This window comes from Vanacampus margaritifer, chromosome 2, assembly GCF_051991255.1.
Source record: "Vanacampus margaritifer isolate UIUO_Vmar chromosome 2, RoL_Vmar_1.0, whole genome shotgun sequence".
NCBI classification, from domain to species: domain Eukaryota; kingdom Metazoa; phylum Chordata; class Actinopteri; order Syngnathiformes; family Syngnathidae; genus Vanacampus; species Vanacampus margaritifer.
The window spans coordinates 12,000,184-12,020,336 of NC_135433.1; the positions used below are offsets into that span (position 1 = coordinate 12,000,184).

At 40.3% G+C, this 20,153-nt stretch overlaps 2 protein-coding genes across 4 annotated transcripts; both read left to right on the forward strand.

Moving 5' to 3' along the window:
• Positions 1 to 274: 274 nt before the first annotated feature.
• il2rb (interleukin 2 receptor, beta) lies at positions 275 to 13,382 on the forward strand. 2 transcript variants are annotated; one of them, XM_077555561.1, is made up of 10 exons: positions 275 to 1,048; positions 3,205 to 3,299; positions 5,346 to 5,481; positions 5,551 to 5,617; positions 5,711 to 5,804; positions 5,890 to 6,035; positions 10,096 to 10,258; positions 10,324 to 10,426; positions 11,042 to 11,111; positions 11,198 to 13,382. In XM_077555561.1, the coding sequence occupies exons 2-10, from the start codon at positions 3,221 to 3,223 to the stop codon at positions 11,957 to 11,959; spliced, it is 1,620 nt and encodes a 539-aa protein (XP_077411687.1). In that variant the 5' UTR covers positions 275 to 1,048; positions 3,205 to 3,220; the 3' UTR covers positions 11,960 to 13,382. The 2 variants fall into 2 exon arrangements, with proteins under 2 accessions (XP_077411687.1, XP_077411686.1); XM_077555560.1 differs by having other exon boundaries at positions 5,551 to 5,804.
• Positions 13,383 to 14,628: 1,246 nt separating this feature from the next.
• Positions 14,629 to 18,223, forward strand: c1qtnf6a (C1q and TNF related 6a). Of its 2 annotated transcripts, XM_077558168.1 has the most exons (3): positions 14,629 to 15,128; positions 16,214 to 16,419; positions 17,538 to 18,223. In XM_077558168.1, exons 2-3 carry the CDS (start codon positions 16,224 to 16,226, stop codon positions 18,083 to 18,085), a joined length of 744 nt encoding a protein of 247 aa, XP_077414294.1. In that variant the 5' UTR covers positions 14,629 to 15,128; positions 16,214 to 16,223; the 3' UTR covers positions 18,086 to 18,223. The 2 variants fall into 2 exon arrangements, with proteins under 2 accessions (XP_077414294.1, XP_077414293.1); XM_077558167.1 differs by lacking the exon at positions 14,629 to 15,128 and having other exon boundaries at positions 15,658 to 16,419.
• The last annotated feature ends 1,930 nt before the right edge of the window (positions 18,224 to 20,153 follow it).

The following is a 20,153-nucleotide window of genomic DNA, read 5'->3' on the forward strand; positions in this document are numbered from 1 at the left end:
ACTATGGAATTAACAAAAAGAAGAGGTCAAAGGAATGATCCCTGGGGGATCCCACTAGTCCAGGGGTGGCCAAGTTCGGTCCTCGAGAGCCACTATCCAGCCTGTTTTCCATGTCTCCCGCCTTCAGCGCAGCTGAATCTAATGATCAGCTCATCAGCAAGCTTTGCCTGATAACGATCCTGATCATGAATCAGGTGTGTCAGTGGGGAGAAACATGGAAAACAGGCTGGATAGTGGCTCTCGAGGACCGAACTTGGCCACCCCTGCACTCGTCTTTCACATTCATAAATTCCAATTGTGGCTCGGTGACCCCTCGAGCATTCCAAGCCCTGATGACTCTCCCCAGATGTTTGATGACCTTTTGAGCAAGAAGACATCCTCCAACCGTCTTTCCCTGCACGTCCGCCACTGAAGTGGTTGAGTGGTGTGGTGGTCTCGGGTGCGCCGTTGCAGCTGCTTTGCTGCTTTTTTTAAATAGCTGTGCGCTTCTAAATATGGTTCCATATTCGCTTTTTTGGGCGTTTGGATCTCTTTTAAGTTGTGTTTCATTGACTAGAACCACTTCAGAGGACAACGTGAACGTCTGTCTTGACACTGCGATAGAAACAGGATGTGGTGTTGACTGTCTTTCCAGTGCACATCTTAACGATGGTAGTAAGTTGTGATTGGAGGTGAGGGGTTTGTGACAGGTGGTGGCGAGCGGAGGGAGGCGGTTGCGTCTGACATTTTTACTCACCTTCCCACCTCACCCTTGCTCGTCACTCTTTCACTATCACTCGCTTCCTGTAAAGGCCCAGCTGTGGTTGACGATTGGAAAATGTCAGCGGCCACCCAAAAAGAAGTAAGGAAGCCAAAGAATGAGTAAGAGAGAGAGAGAGAGAGAGAGAGAGAGAGACAGAGAGAGAAGAAGAAAATGAGAGCATGCGGAAGGGAAGAAGGACGGTGAGAGATCAAAGAAAAGGACTCAATTCGACCGTCCGGCAGAAGGGACGACAATGTGACGCCGCTCAGGGATGTACTGCTGTCTTCGCTAAGCCTAGAAAGTCAGGTACGGTATCAGCATTCGATTTCCAACCTGTACACTTTTATTCATTCTTCATTTCAGATCCCCCTGAATTCTTCATGACTTTCTTGTCAGCATATTTATGATTTATCAAGTGAGGGGAATTACAAATGATAGAAGCAGGACGTGGCCTTTTTTAAGAGAATTATTTGATATTGTTGGCTACAAGAGTGATTCCTGAAAAACTTTTTCATTTCATTTCTGGCCCTCAGCAATGTCTAATCTGAAAGCACACAAACGGGTATCGTGTATTGTGGCAGTTGTTATCATTAAATAATTGTGTTTTTTTATTTATTTGATATTCACTTTACATTAACAAAAAATCTTTTTTCTTCTTAGTTTGAGCGCCCTTTTTTTTTTTAACTTTAATAAAGGAGTGTGAGGTTTTTTTTAGCCAGCTTTAGTAATTACTCTAACACATACTTTTGTTTTATCTGCTTGTGATCATTTATCATCTCATACAATAATGACTCATTTCTAAAAAAGAAAACTACAGCAACTGAATCCGGAAAAGTCCCTGTTCTAAAATGGCTCAAGCTTTTTTTGTTAGACAGTTCTTATTTATTTTATAATTAGTATTTTTACTTCTGTTTTATTCTAAGTACAAACACAAATGTGTGAGTGTTTAGCTTAACGTAGATTCTGACCTTTTCTATGCACTGTGGTTTAAGGCCCCGTCCAGACGGAAGCAAATCCGGCTTCGTTCCTCAAACAAATCTCGTACACACAGAAGCATTTCAAGACTTGCGTGTGTCCGAAAGAAGACGCTGAGGACGTTTAACGGCTGTAATTTATATGGCAAGTCTGGAGTGACGCTGTAGCGCAGCCACAGGGAGTTAACGTAAAGCGTAGAAGAAGAATCAGCGAAGAAGACACAAAAAAAATTTCTACAGAACAAACATGGCTTTCCATGTATCAAAACAACATGAAAAAGACAAACACAGGAGAAATGACAATGGCGGGTGATTCAAGTACAACACCGCTTGTTGAACGTGAGAATAAAGAAGCAAAATATTTTGCTGCAAAGGCATAAGCAAGCTAAGGAGGTTGCGCAAAACGACTACGACACGGCTATCCGCCAACGCCGCATACGTTATCAATCTGCTGACATTCGTCATCGTCACTGGTTTTGTGTGGACGGGGCCTAAGAGTAAGGCCCCGTCCACACGAAAGCCAGTTTCAATGTATCCTCACAAGTTTCTTACCGTTCAGGATACCGTGCAGGATACTCCTCCAGCGATGACGTGATGGTCGCAGTTCGATGACGACGCATTGTCGCACATTGATGACGTATGCGCCAATTCTCGCGTGACTGCGCGCGAACCGTCAGTCTGTCAACAACAATGGCGGATAGCCGTGTCGTAGTCGTTTCACGCAGCCTCCTTAGGTTGCTTATGCTTTTGCAGCAAAATATTTAGCTTTTTTATTCCCACGTTCAACAAGCGGTGTTGTACTTGAATCACCCGCCATTGTCACTTCTCCTGTGTCCGTCTTTTTCATGTTGTTTTGATACATGCAAAGTCATGTTTGTTCTGTAGATTGCAAAAAAGTTAGAAAAAGTGTTTGTCTTCTTCGCTGATTCTTCTTCTATGCTTTCCCTGCGCTACAGCGCCACTCCAGACTTGGCATATACATTACAGCCGTTAAACGTCCTCAGCGTCTTCTTTTGGAAACACGCAAGTATTGAAATGCTTCTGTGTGTACGAGGTTTTTTTGAGGAACAAAGCCGTCTTTGCTTTCGTCTGGACGGGGCCTAAATGTTGTCGCAAACTATGGGCTCTTTGCACAGCTCAACTACTTCCTGAACTTAATACCAATCCTTTGTTTCCTGTCTTTCATGAGTGGACCAACTGATTAATGCAGGTGTGTCTGGCCACTGTTGTCGTGATTACTGTGGTGAGGCACACCTGCATTAATCAGCTTGTCCACTCATGAAAGACGGGAAATGAAGGAGTGGTATTGAGTTAAGGAAGTAGTGGAGTTGTGCAAAGAGCCCATTCCCTCTTCAACTGTAAACTTTTGATCTCATTATCTTGAGAAATGTGTATTAAAAGTGACTTTTTTCCCTCTCCCACTGCTCCAGTTTTCCATGTTGTGATACTCATATCATGCTACTCTTTTTTTGACCATTCTGTTCATAGATTGACTATACTGAAGATGGGGACATTACAGCCCTCTTTTATCTTGATGCTTCTGTGTTCTCTTCATCCTACGGACAGCGAGGCAAACTTGCAAGGTTCGACTCATTTTGTTTGTTCATTCTGTGAGCCTTCGTGCTAATTGGACACAGCTTATGCTAATATCAGTTATCAACATACACTGTTGAATCCCACTGGCTTTGTCAGTTTAAATTATATTCGATTTTTTAGGCCCCATTTTCGTGCCCAGCGCCAAGTGTAGTGAAGTCTGACTTGTGTTTTGGGAGGAATGCAGCCGTTTTCCGTCCAGTCGAAGCGGCTCCCCTCATTCCCTTTAAATTCAGCACAGAGAGAGAGAGACACGCAATTTGCATGGTATGTAGATGAAGGAGATCAGCGCGCATGTCAGGTTCAATAAGCTGACAGTCATAGAAACGACAACACAATGAAGGAGAGAAGACACCTTTGCACCTTCTTACAAGCTAGCGAGGAGAACGGAGAAGAATCGCACCATACAATTTGCTGCTACTTTCTAAAACAGTTTCTTCGCACTCTTATCTTTTTATTTGCATCAAGGAGGTCCCTCAAAATACATTCTAAAGGGGAGGGGTGGACGCAGTAGAGCGATATCTTAAAACATGGGTGTGGATGTTTCTTCATGATGTCTTTGCATGACTATGGGAAATGTCAGTTTTCATGTTTAGCAAGACTTTTGCAATCATCAGCGGGTACGCTATAAACATCTTGCAGTTAGATGTTTTTCTCCTCTTGGCAAGAGTCCCTTTTCTTGCTGCTCAGCTGCTAGTGCTTTCTCATTTCATAGTCAAATAAGTTTCATGATTGCAAATTATGCATCACAGCAAATGTATGATAATCATATAAATCCAATCACCATATTTACAATTAATTAATCCTTTAATTAACCCTTCATTCCCTCTTTTTTTACCCTACGTTTACGTTCAAAACTTACCATCAAAAGAACTTCCCAAAAGGCTTTACCGATGAATCATTAATTTCTCAACAGAAATGAAAATCAGGCATCATATGTATTTTCATAAACGTGAGGAGGTTCAAGGAATAAGTCTGAAAGGGGGAAGATATAAACTGGCCACGTCAGCAAGATCATCTAAGACACCATTGTGGCTATCATCGTGTTGTCCGATAAGCAAAGGGTTCATTTCACTCAATTTAGAATTCAATTTTTTTTTTTTGGGGGGGGGCAACTGCAAGAAGATCTCAACTTGCAGATGATGTCAAGTTGGCCGCTGTGGATGACCACTTGAAGACCGCCTTGCGCCCCTAATCGTGCATCCATAGTTGCACCCATAGTTGTGCGTCGCTGTCAGGAATTTCTTCAATTAATTAATTTCTACATTGATTGAGAGGATTGTTACACACTGTTGTCATATTAATGGATGCAATACGATGACATCCACCCCACACATCCGTGGAGCTCAGAATCTGTCTGCCTGCGCCCAAATTAAATCCACCAAAATCGCCACCTGCACCATAACTTAGACCTGGTTTTAGCGAGTCTAAAATCGAGTTCACTTTCAGTCACCAAATTACCAGATGCATCGGGGAATAGGCCGGAATATCGCATTTTGGGTCTTCCATCTATCCATCCATCCATTTGCTTATCCGGGGTCGGATTGCGGAGGCAGCAGCTTTAGGAGGGAAGCCCAGACTTCCCTCTCCCCAGCCACTTCGACCAGCTCTTCCGATGGGATCCCAAGGCGTTCCCAGGCCAGCCGGGAGACATAGACTCTCCAGCGTGTCCTGGATCGTCCCCGGGGCCTCCCGCCAGTGGGACATGCCCGGAACACCTCTCCAGAGAGGTGTAGGAGGCATCTGAACCCGAGCCACCTCAACTGGCTCCTCCCAACGCGGAGGAGTAGCGGCTCGAACCTGAGTCCCTCCCGGATGACCGAGCTTCTTACCCTATCTCTAAGAGACAGCCTGAATTGAATGTGACAGTCAAGATTCAAGATGCAAAGACATGGTTGAAAAAAACGACTGAACATCCTTAACTTCCCACAGAGCGTGTAAGGATAAAGGTTATATTTCAGTTCTGAGTTTGCTGCAAGCATGCCAACCTTCATTTCGTTCCACGACAACCTTTTAATCATTTATTTGCATTTCAGGGCTCACTTGTGTGAATGACTTCATCAACAATGTGACATGCACACTCAATAGTTCTTCAGTGGACGATTGCATGATCTTTGGCTACAAGAAAACACGAATCAAGAAAGATGGAGAGATACATCCGATTCTGATCAAGTAAGGCACATCAATAACATATTCATTTAATATGTAATAACGATGATTTTGTATTCTTTATCGACTTAGTCAGAGCTGCAAGGTGAAACAACAACGTAACGCACTACCGGGATGCAGTTTTGTCTTTGAAAATAAAGTAAGCTCATTTGTTTACAGGAATGTAGAAACAAAATCATTTACAGGCACCACTTTGATCTTCTCTGTTTCATGTCTCAATGGCTTGCTCCAGAAATTCAATCTTTTTGAGGTGATGCCCAACATCTCCATTGAATGTAACGGTGTGTTGGTGGAATACCTCAAAGACTATAAACCTCAAAATCACAGTGTGTAGAGTTTATTTTGTCATCTCTTTACATTTTGTATCTATTACCAGAACAAGTTCAAGATTGTGTGTGTGTTTGTGTTCAGTTAAAATGCACCCCCCAGGCCTCCCAAATGTCAGCCTCACTGAAAATCACACGGCGATAGTTTGGCATTCAGGTAGCCCCCGCTCCACGCACCTCAAACTGTTTGACTACGAAGTTCAGACCCAAAAGAGTCACCCAATGACAAAGGCAAGTATTGTATTTACATTTTGAAATGTTGCATCAGTGGCCAACCTACAGTATTGCTCACAGTGGTTTATTCATTTTATTTATTTACTTACCTATTTACTTACTTATGAAATTACTCATTTTATTTTGTTTTGTTTTACCTGTCTTTACTGCAGAACTGATTTTTTATTTATTTTTTACTCCACGTACACCATTTTGTATGTAGCGATGGTTGTAAACTAGTGTTGAGAATTGAATATGTTTGTAAGCCATTTTAACATTTTACTCAGTTTAAACATTAACACTGCACTTAAAATGATTTTTTATTTGTTAAAACAGTCATTGTGGTAATACTACAATGGGACCTCAATTTAATGGACATTAAACCAGTGGAGCCTGGATTAGTGTCCGGTCCACTCATAACGCCCCTTGTAGCTGTTACTGTAGTTCCAGATTTGGGCTGCCTACTGAAAGAGGAATAAATTATTATGTCCTCTTTGCGTGTTCCAAAAATGAAGATAGATTTAATGCAAGAAAAATACACCTTTGCAAAAATGATTTAATAAAAAACAGAGAATCTCTGGACAAATAACTGCCTCTAATCATCACTTAAACAGGTGGGATTCAGAGCGTCAAATGTAGCTCTTCCGCGTGCACAACGGTGTCTTATAGTTAAAAAGACCTCCTCTCTTTCATTTGTAGACAAAACATACTCTCTGGTACTTTTCCGTGAGCGATGGCGAAAACAGAGTCAGGTGTGGGTGTTCAAAACAGATTCTGTTCTCAAGGACCAAATGTGTTTTCGCACAAAGCGCTGAGAAGGAACTTTTTTAGACTAAACTAGTATGTCCCAGTTTAAGGTCAAATTATACCGAACAACACTATTCTACCTCTATAAAACATTTCAACATGGTTAATAAAGAATTAAAGTGTTAATAATGTATAACAATGGTTAATATATGAAATGAAGAAATTAAAAATGTTATAATATCTATCACTACTTGTAAATTACCCCCAAGCAGGGCTGCAATATGTAAACTTTTGACCACACACCTTGGAGTGAGATTTCAGTCGAGGATCGATCAAGGGTGGGGGGATGAATGAACGACATCCCAAGTATTAACCAAGCGACTGGACTCTAAAGCTCTCCAATTAAAAAATTCTCCACACAGTAATACACAATCCTATAAATAAGTCACTTTAATGGCATTTTACTTGATGAATCATATTGAGAGAAATATCACGACACACACAACAACACAACAAACAGCTACGCTAGGCAAGGCTGACGCATTGAAATGAATGGGGAGCTTTTTGTGTGTATTTTTTTGCACTCACTCACACAAATACGCACGCATACAAACATGGTCTCCCAGACGGGGAAGCGAACCCACGCCAACCTGCATTGCAGGCAAGTAACGGTTCCACTCCGCCACCTGGAGGCCGTTAGAGGCGAAAGTAAACAACCAAAATGGCGGATAGTGATAAATTGTTTTTTATTTTGGTCCGCAAAATGTATTTCGACCTCCAGCAAACTTGCCTTCTTGCAATTTTGCTTCATTTATTGTTTTTATCTTATTTCATAAGCATTCAAGTTCACCGTATAATTCCATGCAGAAAGATAGCGGCATACTGTCACGTACGTTGTTACGTGAAGTTATGTCGAATTTATGAATGAAGAAAGCTATCTAGTTTTATACTTGAGTAAATTGTGTTTTACCATTCATGGTCTGTGTTTCCAAAGGGGTCGCCATTGTAGAGTGAGTCACATAGTAGTCCGTCGTGAAGTCGGGGTACTTTTTTTTTTTTCCGACTTTGGAAGCCCCTGAAGTGCAAAACGCAAAAACAAAAAACTGACACGACCGCAAATCAAAAAACACAAATCATATAAAAAAAAACACAAGAACAAAACAACACAGTAAATCAAAATCACACAAATGAAAAGGTAACCACAAACACAAATCAGAAAACAAAAAAAAGAAAAAAAAACAGCAAAAAGGTAATCGCAAACAAATCAAAAAAAGCAATGGCAAACACAAATAAAAAAACAAACAAACAACAATCTTAAAAATAAAAATGTAATGCAAAGAAAACAAAAAACGGAACAAAACAACAAAAAGGTTACCACAAACAAAAAAGGTTGCCGCAAAAACAAAACAACCGCAACATTTAGGGCAGATATTTAGTTCGCGTAAAAGGAAGAGCTCTCTCGCACGCGTGCCAATCACCGGTGAGCACATCCAATCAAGCTGCACCTCTCGTCCAATCAGTCGCGAGTATGGTTCCTAAAGCCCTCCCCCTTCCCCCACCTACCAACTACTTCCGTTAGGAAAATGTTGCAGTTGTTCGTTTTGTGTTTGTTGTTTTGTTCCGGTTTTTGTCTTTGTGTTTTTTATTTGTTTGCATTACATTTTTATTTTTTATGTTGTTTTTTGTTTGTATTTTTTGTATTTGACATTACTTGTTTGTGTTTTTTTGATTTGTAATTGCAATTACTTTTTATTGTTTTGTTCTGTTTTTTTTGTGTTTGTTTTCTGATTTGTGTTTGTGATTACCTTTTCATTTGTGCGATTTTTGATTTGCTTTAGTGTGTTTTGTTTTTGTGTGTTTTTTTAAAATTTGGTTTGTGTTTTTTGATTTGCAGTCATGTCAGTTTTTTGTTTTTGCGTTTTGCACTTCAGGGCCACCTTAGACTTCCGACCATCCTGGAAAACAGCATACATTACTGGCTAGGCTAACCCATTCAAACAATGAAGGGGGAAAAGCGATGTTAACACAACTCAGCAACTCCGTAATTTAATCATACTGTACTTGGCTCCGATTCACTCGCTCGACAGCAACGGCGGTCGACCCCTACAATCAACAAAATACTTGTGGCAAATTTTCGCCAGCCCAGTGTCGCTTGCAACCCGTGGCCAACCACTTCCGCATACCTCGAATGGCTGAGTGCGCTAAGTCACGTGACCGCATGACACAAACGTTAAACTTATTCAATTAAATACATTAATTAAAAATTGAATTGGAAATTAGTTTTTCAATCCTGGTTACAGATACTTTTCCTTAGCGTGAGAAATAAAAGTGTGAGAGCGGAGAAAAATGCGCGTGTGTCACGCGCAATGCGTGACTATATGACAGCCCTGGTTTAAGCTATAGTCAGGAACAACATCCAGGTTTTCCGTTCAATCTTGGTTTATGCGTACTTTCAATTGGAACTGAATTCGAGCCACAACTGATGACGTACAAGAAAATTGAGAAACTGCTAATGTATGTGTACGTATGTGGCGTGCCGGCGGCCATAGTGCAGTGAAAAGAGTCCATACAAATGTTATGGAAAGGAAGTTAGCTTAGCATTGGTGTATGAAAGCAGTTCACATGGAGGATGTCGTATCGATCTTTTCATGTTTTTCTTACTAAATCGAGTGTACCTGTCACTTGACCGTGCATTTTTTGGTACAGTACACCGTTTTTTTTGTAGTGTTTAAAAAAAAAATATATATATATATATATATATATATATATATATATATATATATATATATATATATATACATACTTTTTTTTTTTTAAGTGCTAACATGGCTTATAAACATGACCAAATGTTTTTTGTTGCAATTTACAAAAAGTCAATTAACTTTTTTTAAATGAGCTATTTTATATGAAATGAAGCAATAGAAGTTGAACAATTACATTTTAATTAACAAATTCTTGAAAAAAAAAGTCCAAGTTATGAACCACAAATATGAAAGGACTCTTGAGTGTATATATATATATATATATATATATATATATATATATATATTTTGTGCACTCACTCACACAAACATGGTCTCCCAGGCGGGGAAGCAAACCCATGCCAACCTGCATCGCCGGCAAGTGACGGTTCCCCTCCGCTACCTGGAGCCCCTCTTGTGAATATATTAAGTACGAAATGAAGAGAACCTAATGTGTCAAATGCTCATTTCCTCACAAACTGTACAGTATAGCCTTGACACATGCTTTTTATCTTAAATGCAAATAGCTGTGATGCTGTTAAACAGCCATTGCCACTCAAAAAAAAAAATGCAACTGTGTGTCCCACCAGGAGGTTTTCACATTTTCCACCAATGAACCACAATTAAGGATCGGACAGCTGAAAGGCAAGCACCAGGTTCGTGTAAAGGTCAAGCCAGCAGACAGAGAAGGCAGCCAGTGGAGTGATTGGAGTCCAACCGCATCCTTCGCGGGGCCAGAATCAGCAAATGAAGGTAAGGATGAGAGGAGCCCAATACCAGCTTGCCGGCTTGTCAAACTCTCTAAAATTTTATTTTAGATTGGAATCTGTCTCAAACTGCTATCAAAATGGCTGTTTTGATCATCGTGGTTGTCATGGTTATCCTGATGCTGGTGCTTTACAAATGTAGCATCATTATGAGGTGAGTAAAATTTGTGTGTATGCAGTTTGATATCACTTTGTAGGCACCGTACTTGTGCAAGTTTGATTCAAAGCTGTACACAACTTGCAAACAACCACAATAACAAACATTGTTAAATGAATACATTTCTGAAGGTCGAGATTGATGATGTGTAATTTTCTTAAAAGTATTATTTTTTGGGCTTTTGCCTTTAACTCTTTGACTGCCAAAAACGTTAAATAACGTTTAGTAAAATCCTAGGGAGGAGTGCCAAAGACGTTAAAAGACGTTTGTTTCAAAACAGAGGTGAAACTAACCATTTTCTATTGTTGATTACTGAAAAACGGAATAAGGTAGAAACAAACTTTTTTTTCTGATGAAAGATGAGAGTCCAATCTTTCATTTGGTAGTATGTGTGTTTCCATAGTCCAAACACATCATTTTCTGTGGACCTTGAAAGATCAGTCAAAATGCTTAAATCGGCTGGCACCCACGGCATCCCTTTTCTGAAAACGCCTGGCAGTCAAAGAGTTAATGATGGAACAACTGAAGTTTTAATGCCGCTCTTTGATCTCTACAGATTGTGCAGGTGTGCCTAATAAAGTGGCCTGCCTAATACTTTGTGTACTATTTCAGATTCTCCAAACTAACGCCAGTTCCAAATCCGTCAAAGTACTTCCAAACTCTGCATGGTGGAAATTTAAAGGTAAATAAAGCTTTTGATTATGTGCATACATACACAAAAGAAAAAAAAAACTCTTCAAATTCCTTATTATGAATGTCATTCTCCAGAAATGGCTGAACCCTAGCTGTGCTGAATCCTTGCACATTGCCCAACCTGTCGAGCACATCTCCCCAGTGGAGGTGTGTGAAAGCAGGGATGCGGGTCTTTCCGCCTTCACCCCGCCCACCTCCAATTGTGCCCTGCATCCTCCAAATAACATCGAACCGTCGGCTGGCTCGGATGAGAACAGGCTTGCGGACAGTTCGTCCTCTTCGTCGTCGTGCTTCTCCAACTTGGGCTACTTTGTGTCCAGCTCCTCCGGCAGCTCCGTTCAAACTGATCCCAAATTTGGCAACTTTGCATATAAAGATGATTTTCACATTTTGCACAAGGCACATAATCCGAACTTTAACATCTCTCTCCACCTTTGCCCTGCTTTGTCCGAGTCTCCAAGCTGTGAGAGCTTGAAGAGAGGTACACAAAGCCCCGACTCCGGCTTTTGTATTGGAAAGGAAGATGTTGAGGTCGAGGAAGATAAAAAAGGTGTGAACGGGGAGGAGCAACAGGTTGCAGGCCACCGTAGCTCCTCACACCTTAGCCTGCCTCTCCATCTTCCAGTGCAGGTGAGTAGACCCTCGACTCCTCCTGATCTATCTCAGATAGATAGCGCTCAGACGCATGCACATGTGCTAGCAGCTAATGTTAGCGCTGCAGGCCGGCCCGTTGCTTGTACAACATACAGGCCTTCCTCTATGCCAGTGGAGTCGTGCAAAACAGGCTATTTCATCCTGCAAGAGATACAATCTACTTTCAGCAATGCGTCCATCTGAGATGGATCCATTTTTATTCTTTGTTGCTGCTGAAAATCATGATTAACTCGAGCCCTCCGTAGAGCGCAGACACCTCCACCAGTCATCCTGAGGGTGGTCAGCCTTAAACATTTCTTTACAATATGTGACCTCACTAATCTAAAGATGACATTGTGATTGATATTACATATATGGAATATAATCCAGTTGTTTTTATTCATCTCAGGGGGCGACCATTTTACCACTTCCTGTCGACTCAAGATGATATCACAGTTGCTCAGGGCTCGACCAATCACAGCTTCACCTGTTTTCTGAAGCTGAGCTGTGATTGGTTGTTAACCTGAGACCTGAGCAACTGTGATGTCATTTTCACTGGACAGCAAGTGACCAAAATGGCCGCCTTCTGATATTGCTTAAAAACTGCTGGATTTTGCTGCTTAACTCATATTCCACTAACGCAATATTAACCAGAATACCGTATTTAGACTGGTGGGGCTTCATAGGACATGTTATTGTCAAGAAATTAGTTTTTGGATTGACTTCTCTTTTAATGGTGGTTTATCCATGTTTGTTTGGGGGGAGGGGTTTAATTAACTCTTTGACTGCCAGACGTTTTCAGAAAAGGGATGCCGTGGGTGCCAGCCGATTTAAGCATTTTTGACTGATCTTTCAAGGTCCACAGAAAATTATGTGTTTGGACTATGGAAACACACATACTACCAAATGAAAGATTGGACTCTCATCTTTCATCAGAAAAAAAAGTTTGTTTCTACCTTATTCCGTTTTTCAGTAATCAACAATAGAAAATGGTTAGTTTCACCTCTGTTTTGAAACAAACGTCTTTTAACGTCTTTGGCACTCCTCCATAGAATTTTACGAAACGTTATTTAACGTTTTTGGCAGTCAAAGAGTTAAAAAAAACACGATTGGATTTACAATGGGCGTCAGTTAGATCATATATAAAGTAGATTTCCGCCTTTTGATGGCGGGCCCGTTCCCTAGTGGTGGTCCACTGTACATTTTAACTGTATGTGCTTTTTCAGATGAGGTTTTTAGGCTGGCAAAATACACAATGCCATGGATAGGGAATATCTTGCTTCTTGACTCAGAAGTCAGTTATTTACCACCTTATAAGTCCCTGAGAATTCAGTCAATCAATCAAGATCTTAACCACAGTTGGCTTAACCTCCCTCTATTTACGTCTTTCCTTCTTTCTTTCTTTTTTTGACCAAGTAGAGAGTACAGATAAAAGTGGTTTGTGTTTTTGTCTCTAGTTTGTTCGTCTGAATCCAGAGAGAATGATATTAGATATTATGATATAGGTGTGTATGTGTCTATTATATATGAAACAATGAAAAAAAAACTAAATACTCATGTTTTTATCTGGATGCAACAAAATTGAATGCTTACCAAATGTACCAAATAAACAGCAACCAAAATATCAGCTGGAAAATACCAGTCTTTTTCTTTTGTTGGTGGCTGCTAAATAATGATTTGTTTAAAAAATAAAATTAAAATAAAAGGCTCTGTTTTGTACTGAGAGGCATGTGAATGTAAAAAGAAAAACAGTCTATCACATCAGCAAGTTATATCCAGTAAATAGTGATTATATCGTTTATTTTTATTATATGGCTAATTCTTGTCTGAAAACGTGCAGTACATTTTCAGTGTTCTTAGTATGCTTTGACCAAACAATACCAAAAAAAAAAAAATCTAAATAAATGGGTCACCCTGTGACTTCCTGTGCCGCTGTGGAAAGTGAGCCTGAGAAATGGGCTGAAGAAGACGTGCGTACGCGTGAGCATCTACTTTGAGCGTTTACATGTCCTGTCAGGTGGTACCGGCGGTGTGGGAGCGTGTGTATTTTGTGTGCGGTTTGACATTTTGCTGCCACCACAATTAGCACCGTCGGGTCACCTCACGCAGAACATACAACTGCAATCAATGTCAGTGAGGAAACCGCAGTCATGATTGAAAACATCAACACTACAATGTGTTACATGAAAGCATGCCTTTGTCAGGTTGTGGCGTTCATCATGTGTACTAATTGACGTCACTACTGTAGTCTATTTGCCAAGTATGGTGTTAACAACTCAATTTTGAAACAAATTGCTGCACATAAATATAAAATTGAATATAATCATTTAAAAGCATTAAATGTAATTAAAAAAGCACTAAAGCAAGGGCAGTGACTCATGCTGTGTTGAAAGCCAAAGAATAAAAATGGCCTTTGAGACAGCTGTCCTGAAATAAATAAGAGACTAAATATTATATTTATAAATGGACACTGAGGAGGCTTATTTTCAGACAATTATGCTTGATGAAGGACTGGCTGACTCCAAAATAAAGTGTAAGTAAAATGAATTACTGCTTTGTGTGTGTCTAAATACTTGATGCATGCATATACCTATATTCTCATTGTGTTACATGGACTCCATTTCTACATTTTCTACCATTTTTCAGTGTTGAGACTAATTTTCAGATCTAATTCCGAGAAAATGAAGCTTCATGAAGCACTTGCGATATATATATATATATTTTTTTTTTACTCCTCTAGTTGGTGCTCCTGGTTTAAAGATATAGTCGAGTGCAATGGAAATTGATCAAGTTTCTACTGCCTCTTTAAAGCAAGAGTGCCATCTAGTGGAGTCAAAAAATATCACAATTGCTTCATGAAGCTTCATTTGCCATCTCCCTGCCCCCATTTCAGCCACCAGGGCCTCAAAACCTTAACATTGAGCAGGGGTTTATTTTTAGGAAATCTTTGGACATTTTTTTCATGTTCCTGATCAGCATTTGAGAAACATTTGAAAACAACCACCTACTAATAAACATTGGAACGTATGGACAAGATTGTATTTTAAATGCTGCATGTGCATAAAGCGAAACTTAATGGCAAGCCGCAAATGAGAAACTTGTTGTTGCTGAGAATTGGAAACCTTTGCTTGCATTCTCTCTCCTGCTAGTAGACTTTTGACTGTAACTATGTTTTGCATACTATACTGTAATGAGGAGGGGGGAAGGCATTCGCTTTCCTCCCAAAATAAACAGATTGAGGCTGGTGAAAGAGGCTGCAGGGATAAGCAAGAAGAAAAAGCCTCTCTCCCACATACATATACACAAGAAGAAGGGTGGGCTTGACAATTTGCCTTCTTTGGCGGACTGAAGCGGCTGCAAATACTTGACCAAGGTGAGATCCGTTGCAGCTGTGGATTATTTGCCACGAAATGTTAACTTGTTGAATTGAATGAATTTTCTCTGACTGTACAAGAGTAAATATTCCTCAATGACTTGACTGTACTTATGCAACGTTTCCATTCTTGTGTATGAGATGTGATCCATTATAAGACTATTCAGTAATAGATAACAGAAACCATATGTAGTCATAAAAATAGTTTGGGATGAAACCACATGAAAAGACATTTCCATAGCACCACGGGGCTGCGTGAGCACACACAATGCAATGTAGTAATACTTTTGTCATCTCATTATTGAGGCACAAAGTGAAAAGGACCAATTTGTTTCCAACAAACTTTTTGTGGTGTTGCATGCACAAAGAATTCATGCAATAGTCTAAAATACAGACTTCTTTATTGCTCTTGATGTTCCCTTTCAAAGTGGTTATTTACTTTTCTTTTAAATGTGTGCATTCTGTCAGTCCCATATAAAGCGATACACGGTGTCCCACTTATCGTTGGCTCGTCACTCAGAAAAAAAGATTACAGCCACAAGTTTTCATTTGAAACAGCACTCTGTTTGGCCGCCTGCTCTGGATTAAAAAAAACACTTTGGGTAGTCAACCAGCTAAAGGCTGATGAATTACAGCCCGTTAGCACGGTACATGTTTGATTTATCCTCAAACGGTGGCATTTATGAACCCGCTATTAATTTGTTTCGAGTTCCTCCAAGACCCAAGTTTGAAAGTGCACGTCACTGAACCACGTAACCCTGGCTTGCACAGCTGCAAGGACATCTTTCTCCCTAGTGCGCTTCTTTTTTTTCACAAAGCAGTAAAAATTCCACAGTGATTACATGGACAGCTGACCGACAAATACGCTGCAAGGATTTCTCATGTTAGTTCTGCACCATGAATTCCCGTTGATGCTGGATTTGTGCCCAGCATCTCTTTTTCAACTGGTGGGAACATTGAGTGAGGATAAGCGATAGAGAAGTTAAAGCACGACATGAAGCTCATCAACTTATTGCAACAAGCTACCAAAGGATGGCTATCCACGCATCGATGTTTATTTTCGAGTGACATTCGCCCGCTCTTAGGATCAGCGAAATGTTGGGTGTCCTCATCAGCCTGTCCATGGTTCACCTGGTGACGCAGGCAGCCCCTCCCAATGCCCCCCCTGTTCCCTGCAAGCGCTGCTGTGATGACCTGCAACAAGCGGAGGACATCGCAGCCCCGCCCACCACAGGAGTGTACAACCAGCTTCCCGAGGTTCGCGCCTTCATCAACATGACAATCCTGAAAGGTATGACAGTCGTCCATCCTGAAGACACTACGTAGTTTATATCCTGCATCTTATCGCTTTATTTTTAATAGAAAGTCAAACTCACTCTGATGGCATCCATGTAAAGTTCACAACCACTAGGGGGCATATTTTTACAATAGGTCAGGCTATTTTTTAAAGAGGAAGTCAAGTCCCCCCCCAAAAAAATTCATGACAATAATTTGTTCTATGCAGCCCCACTAGTCTAAAAATGGTATTCAGGTTAATATTGCGTTAGTGGAATATGAGTTAAGCAGCTATAAAATCCATCAGTTTTTATCAATATCAGAAGGCGGTCATTTTGTCACTTGCTGTCGAGTAAAAATGACATCACAGTTGCTCAACCAATCAAACCAGCTCCGCTTCAGAAAGCAGGTAAGCTGTAATTAGTTGTTGTGCCTGAGCCCTGAGCAACTGTGATGTCATCTTCAGTCGACAGCAAGTGGCAAAATGGCTGCCCCCGAGATGGATAAAAACGGCTGGCTATTGCTGCATAACTCATATTCCACAAATGTAATATTAATCAGAATGCCATCTTCAGACTAGTGAGGTCAGATAGTCTATATAACATATTGTTGTCAGGAAATGTTTAAGTTTGACTTCCACTTTAAATGCTGAACAATTAATCACATTCAAATCAACATCACAGTGTGGTAGAATGCAATTTTCACATTGTGATTGATTTATTATCAAATTGATTGTGATGAATTGGGATTTTAGTGTGAGCCGAACCTAAGACCAAAACATTTGTGTAATAAATCCTGTATATTGTTTATTATAATAGATTTGCTTGTGTTTGGGTTAAAAAAAAATACATGGGAAGAGGATCTTGAAAAGCAAAAATTGCATATTAAATCGCAATCATAACATTAACGGAAATTAATTGCAATAAAAAAAAAATTCAAAATCGTTCACCTCTCTATATGTGTATTGACTAGGACTGACTGACTACTTTTGTAAAGAAAAAGAAAAAAAGAAAAGAAAAAAAAGAAAAAAAAAAAGATGTCCCTAGAACCGGCAGCCACAGTACTAACAGTTCATAATCTCTTCGGGTATTCCCGCTTTCTCCCACATTCTAAAAACATTTGGCTGTGATTCAGGTGACAAGGGAGACCGTGGTGAAAGAGGGACGCCAGGCAAAACTGGACAGGAAGGCCCTCCAGGATCCACAGGGCCCATGGGCTCAAAAGGCTCCAAGGGCCAGGCCGGTCTCCCCGGCGACCCCTGCAAAGTTCAGCACGCTGCTTTTTCCGTGGGCCGCCGCAAGTCTCTCCACAGCCTGGAGGCCTACCAGCCGCTGATATTTGACACCGTTTTTGTGAACCTGGACGACCACTTCAACATGTTCAGCGGGAAATTCATCTGCCAAACAGCCGGTATCTATTTCTTCAACATCAACATTCACACCTGGAACTTCAAGGAGACCTACCTGCACATCATGCGCAACGAAGCCGAGCAGGCCATAGTGTACGCCCAGCCCAGCGACCGCTCCATCATGCAGAGCCAGAGCCTGATGCTGGACTTGGGACTCAACGACGAGGTGTGGATCCGCTTATATAAGCGGGAAAGAGAAAATGCAATTTACAGCGATGATGTGGACATTTATGTCACTTTCAATGGATACCTCATCAAAGCAAGCTCAGAGTAAAAACAAAAAAAAGATCGAGTTATTCTTTTTTTTTTATTTAAAAAAAAAATGGCATCTGCAAACCACATTGTATCCAGAACATGTAAAATACAGTAATAAATATTCTTTAACTTAACCCTCCAGGCGCTAAGCTGCAAATTTGTGTCTATCTTGCTTCCTTGATTCTTCAAAAAGTAGTTTAGCTGTGTACATTAGGGGTGTGCCAAATAAATCGATTCCCATAAGAATCGCGATTCTCATTCAGTACGATTCAGAATCGATTTTTTTTTTTTTTTAATTATACTGTCTTGCCTTTGTCTGTGTGTGCCTGGAGCGCTGTTCATGTTGTACCCAGTTTGGCCACTGAGGGGCAGTGTGGATCCACGCGGTCTAATACACTGTTAAGTTGTAGCCACATTAGAGAGTAGAAGGAAAAAGTCACAATCAAGTTATTCCAATAAAAGTTTTTTTTTTTGCAGTGTTCTTTTGAGTGATTAAAGTGCCGCGAGTAGCGCGCTAATTAGCATTAGCGAGTCAGACTGGAATAGATCATTACAATTACTTGCACATCTATAGATTGAAGCAAAAATCATTATCATTAAATCATTTTGAATCAAAAATCGCTCTTAATTGAAAAACGATTTTAAATCAAATCACACACCCAAAAATCTGAATCGAATCGTGAGACATTCAAAGATTCCCACCCCTAGTGTATATGCAAATTTAACGACAATTCCAAAGGATGGGGCTTTTTGTGTGGTTGCGTGATTTCCTATTTCAGCTCTTTCACTATGTCAATAACACTGTTTCTGTCAAATTGTACCTTTTGGCTCTATTGTGGCCACTTTTGTCCCAATGAAAATACACATTTTTTAAAATCCCTTTACTGGATTGAATCATACAATTTGTTATCATTCTAGACTTAACACTTGTAAGTTTAAGAGTTTTATTTTTTTGTTTTCCACCAAACCTCCACATTAAGCCATTGATTCATTTTGGTCATGGGGTTTATTTCATGTATAATAGTACCTTCCTGAAACTGGGATTTGAAGGGTTAAAAAACTAAAACTGAATGGCTGTTTTATGTTAATGACAAAACTGATGTTTGTTTGGGGGGAATAAAAGACGCAAAAACCATGACATCTTTTAGAAATTCAGGCTATAACTTACATGGCTAAAAATTCCTTTGAAAAAGCTTAGATTACTTATGAGCACAATGTAATGCAATGCAGAGATGATGTGAATGATGCCACAGCGTTACCATTACATCATTACCAGACTTATATGATACAACATAATACAGTCAGGTCCATAAATATTGGGACAATGAAACGATGAACTGAAACGGACATGGTGCTTTAACGGCAGACTTTCAGCTTTACTTTGAGGCTATTGAAATCCAAAATAAGTGAATGGTGTAGGAATTACACGTTTGTTGTGTGCCTCCCAATTTTCAAGGGACCTAATGGGACTGGCTGCTCAGCTATTCCATAACCAGGTGGGCATGTATGGCTGCCGATGGAACCGGTTCCCTTCTTTTTAGTGACACTTTAACTATGAATAAAAGCAGCGGGATGGATTCTGAAGTGCTTTGAGTAATCTGCTTCTATTCAGTCAAATGCTTCAGAACTTATTAGACGAGGCTTGACAGTGCAGATGGACAAAAACCTGTAGAAAGCGAAAGCAATCAAATCGTTTTTTTTAAGACAAAGTGGAGTGCTCTACAATGGCCAAGTCAATCAATTACACGACCTGAATCCATTTCAAGTGTGTATTTAAAAACGGAAGGGAAAATGTCCCAAGTAGGAACTGAAGATAGTTGCAGTAGAGTCCCGGCAGAGCATCACCGAGGATGAAATCCAACGTCTGGTGATGGAAATGCGTTACAGGCTTCAAGCTGTAATTAATTTAAAAAGTGAGTTTGATTTATGATTATTTTGTCTCATTACTTTTGATCCATAAAAGGTGGCGTAATACCGTTATTAGTTGGCCATTTTGCCACTCACCGTCGGCTGACAATGGCATCACAATTGCTTACAACCAATCCCAGTTCACCTGCATTCTGACTTTGGTCATGTGATTTTCGCAA

Coding starts and splice junctions, on each gene's coding strand:
- il2rb (XM_077555560.1), top strand. CDS start 3,221: ATGGGGACATTACAGCCCTCTTTTATCTTGATGCTTCTGTGTTCTCTT. Junction 3,300..5,345: donor CAGCGAGGCAAACTTGCAAG/GTTCGACTCATT, acceptor TTTGCATTTCAG/GGCTCACTTGTGTGAATGAC. Junction 11,112..11,197: donor TGCATGGTGGAAATTTAAAG/GTAAATAAAGCT, acceptor GTCATTCTCCAG/AAATGGCTGAACCCTAGCTG.
- c1qtnf6a (XM_077558168.1), top strand. CDS start 16,224: ATGTTGGGTGTCCTCATCAGCCTGTCCATGGTTCACCTGGTGACGCAG. Junction 16,420..17,537: donor CAACATGACAATCCTGAAAG/GTATGACAGTCG, acceptor GCTGTGATTCAG/GTGACAAGGGAGACCGTGGT.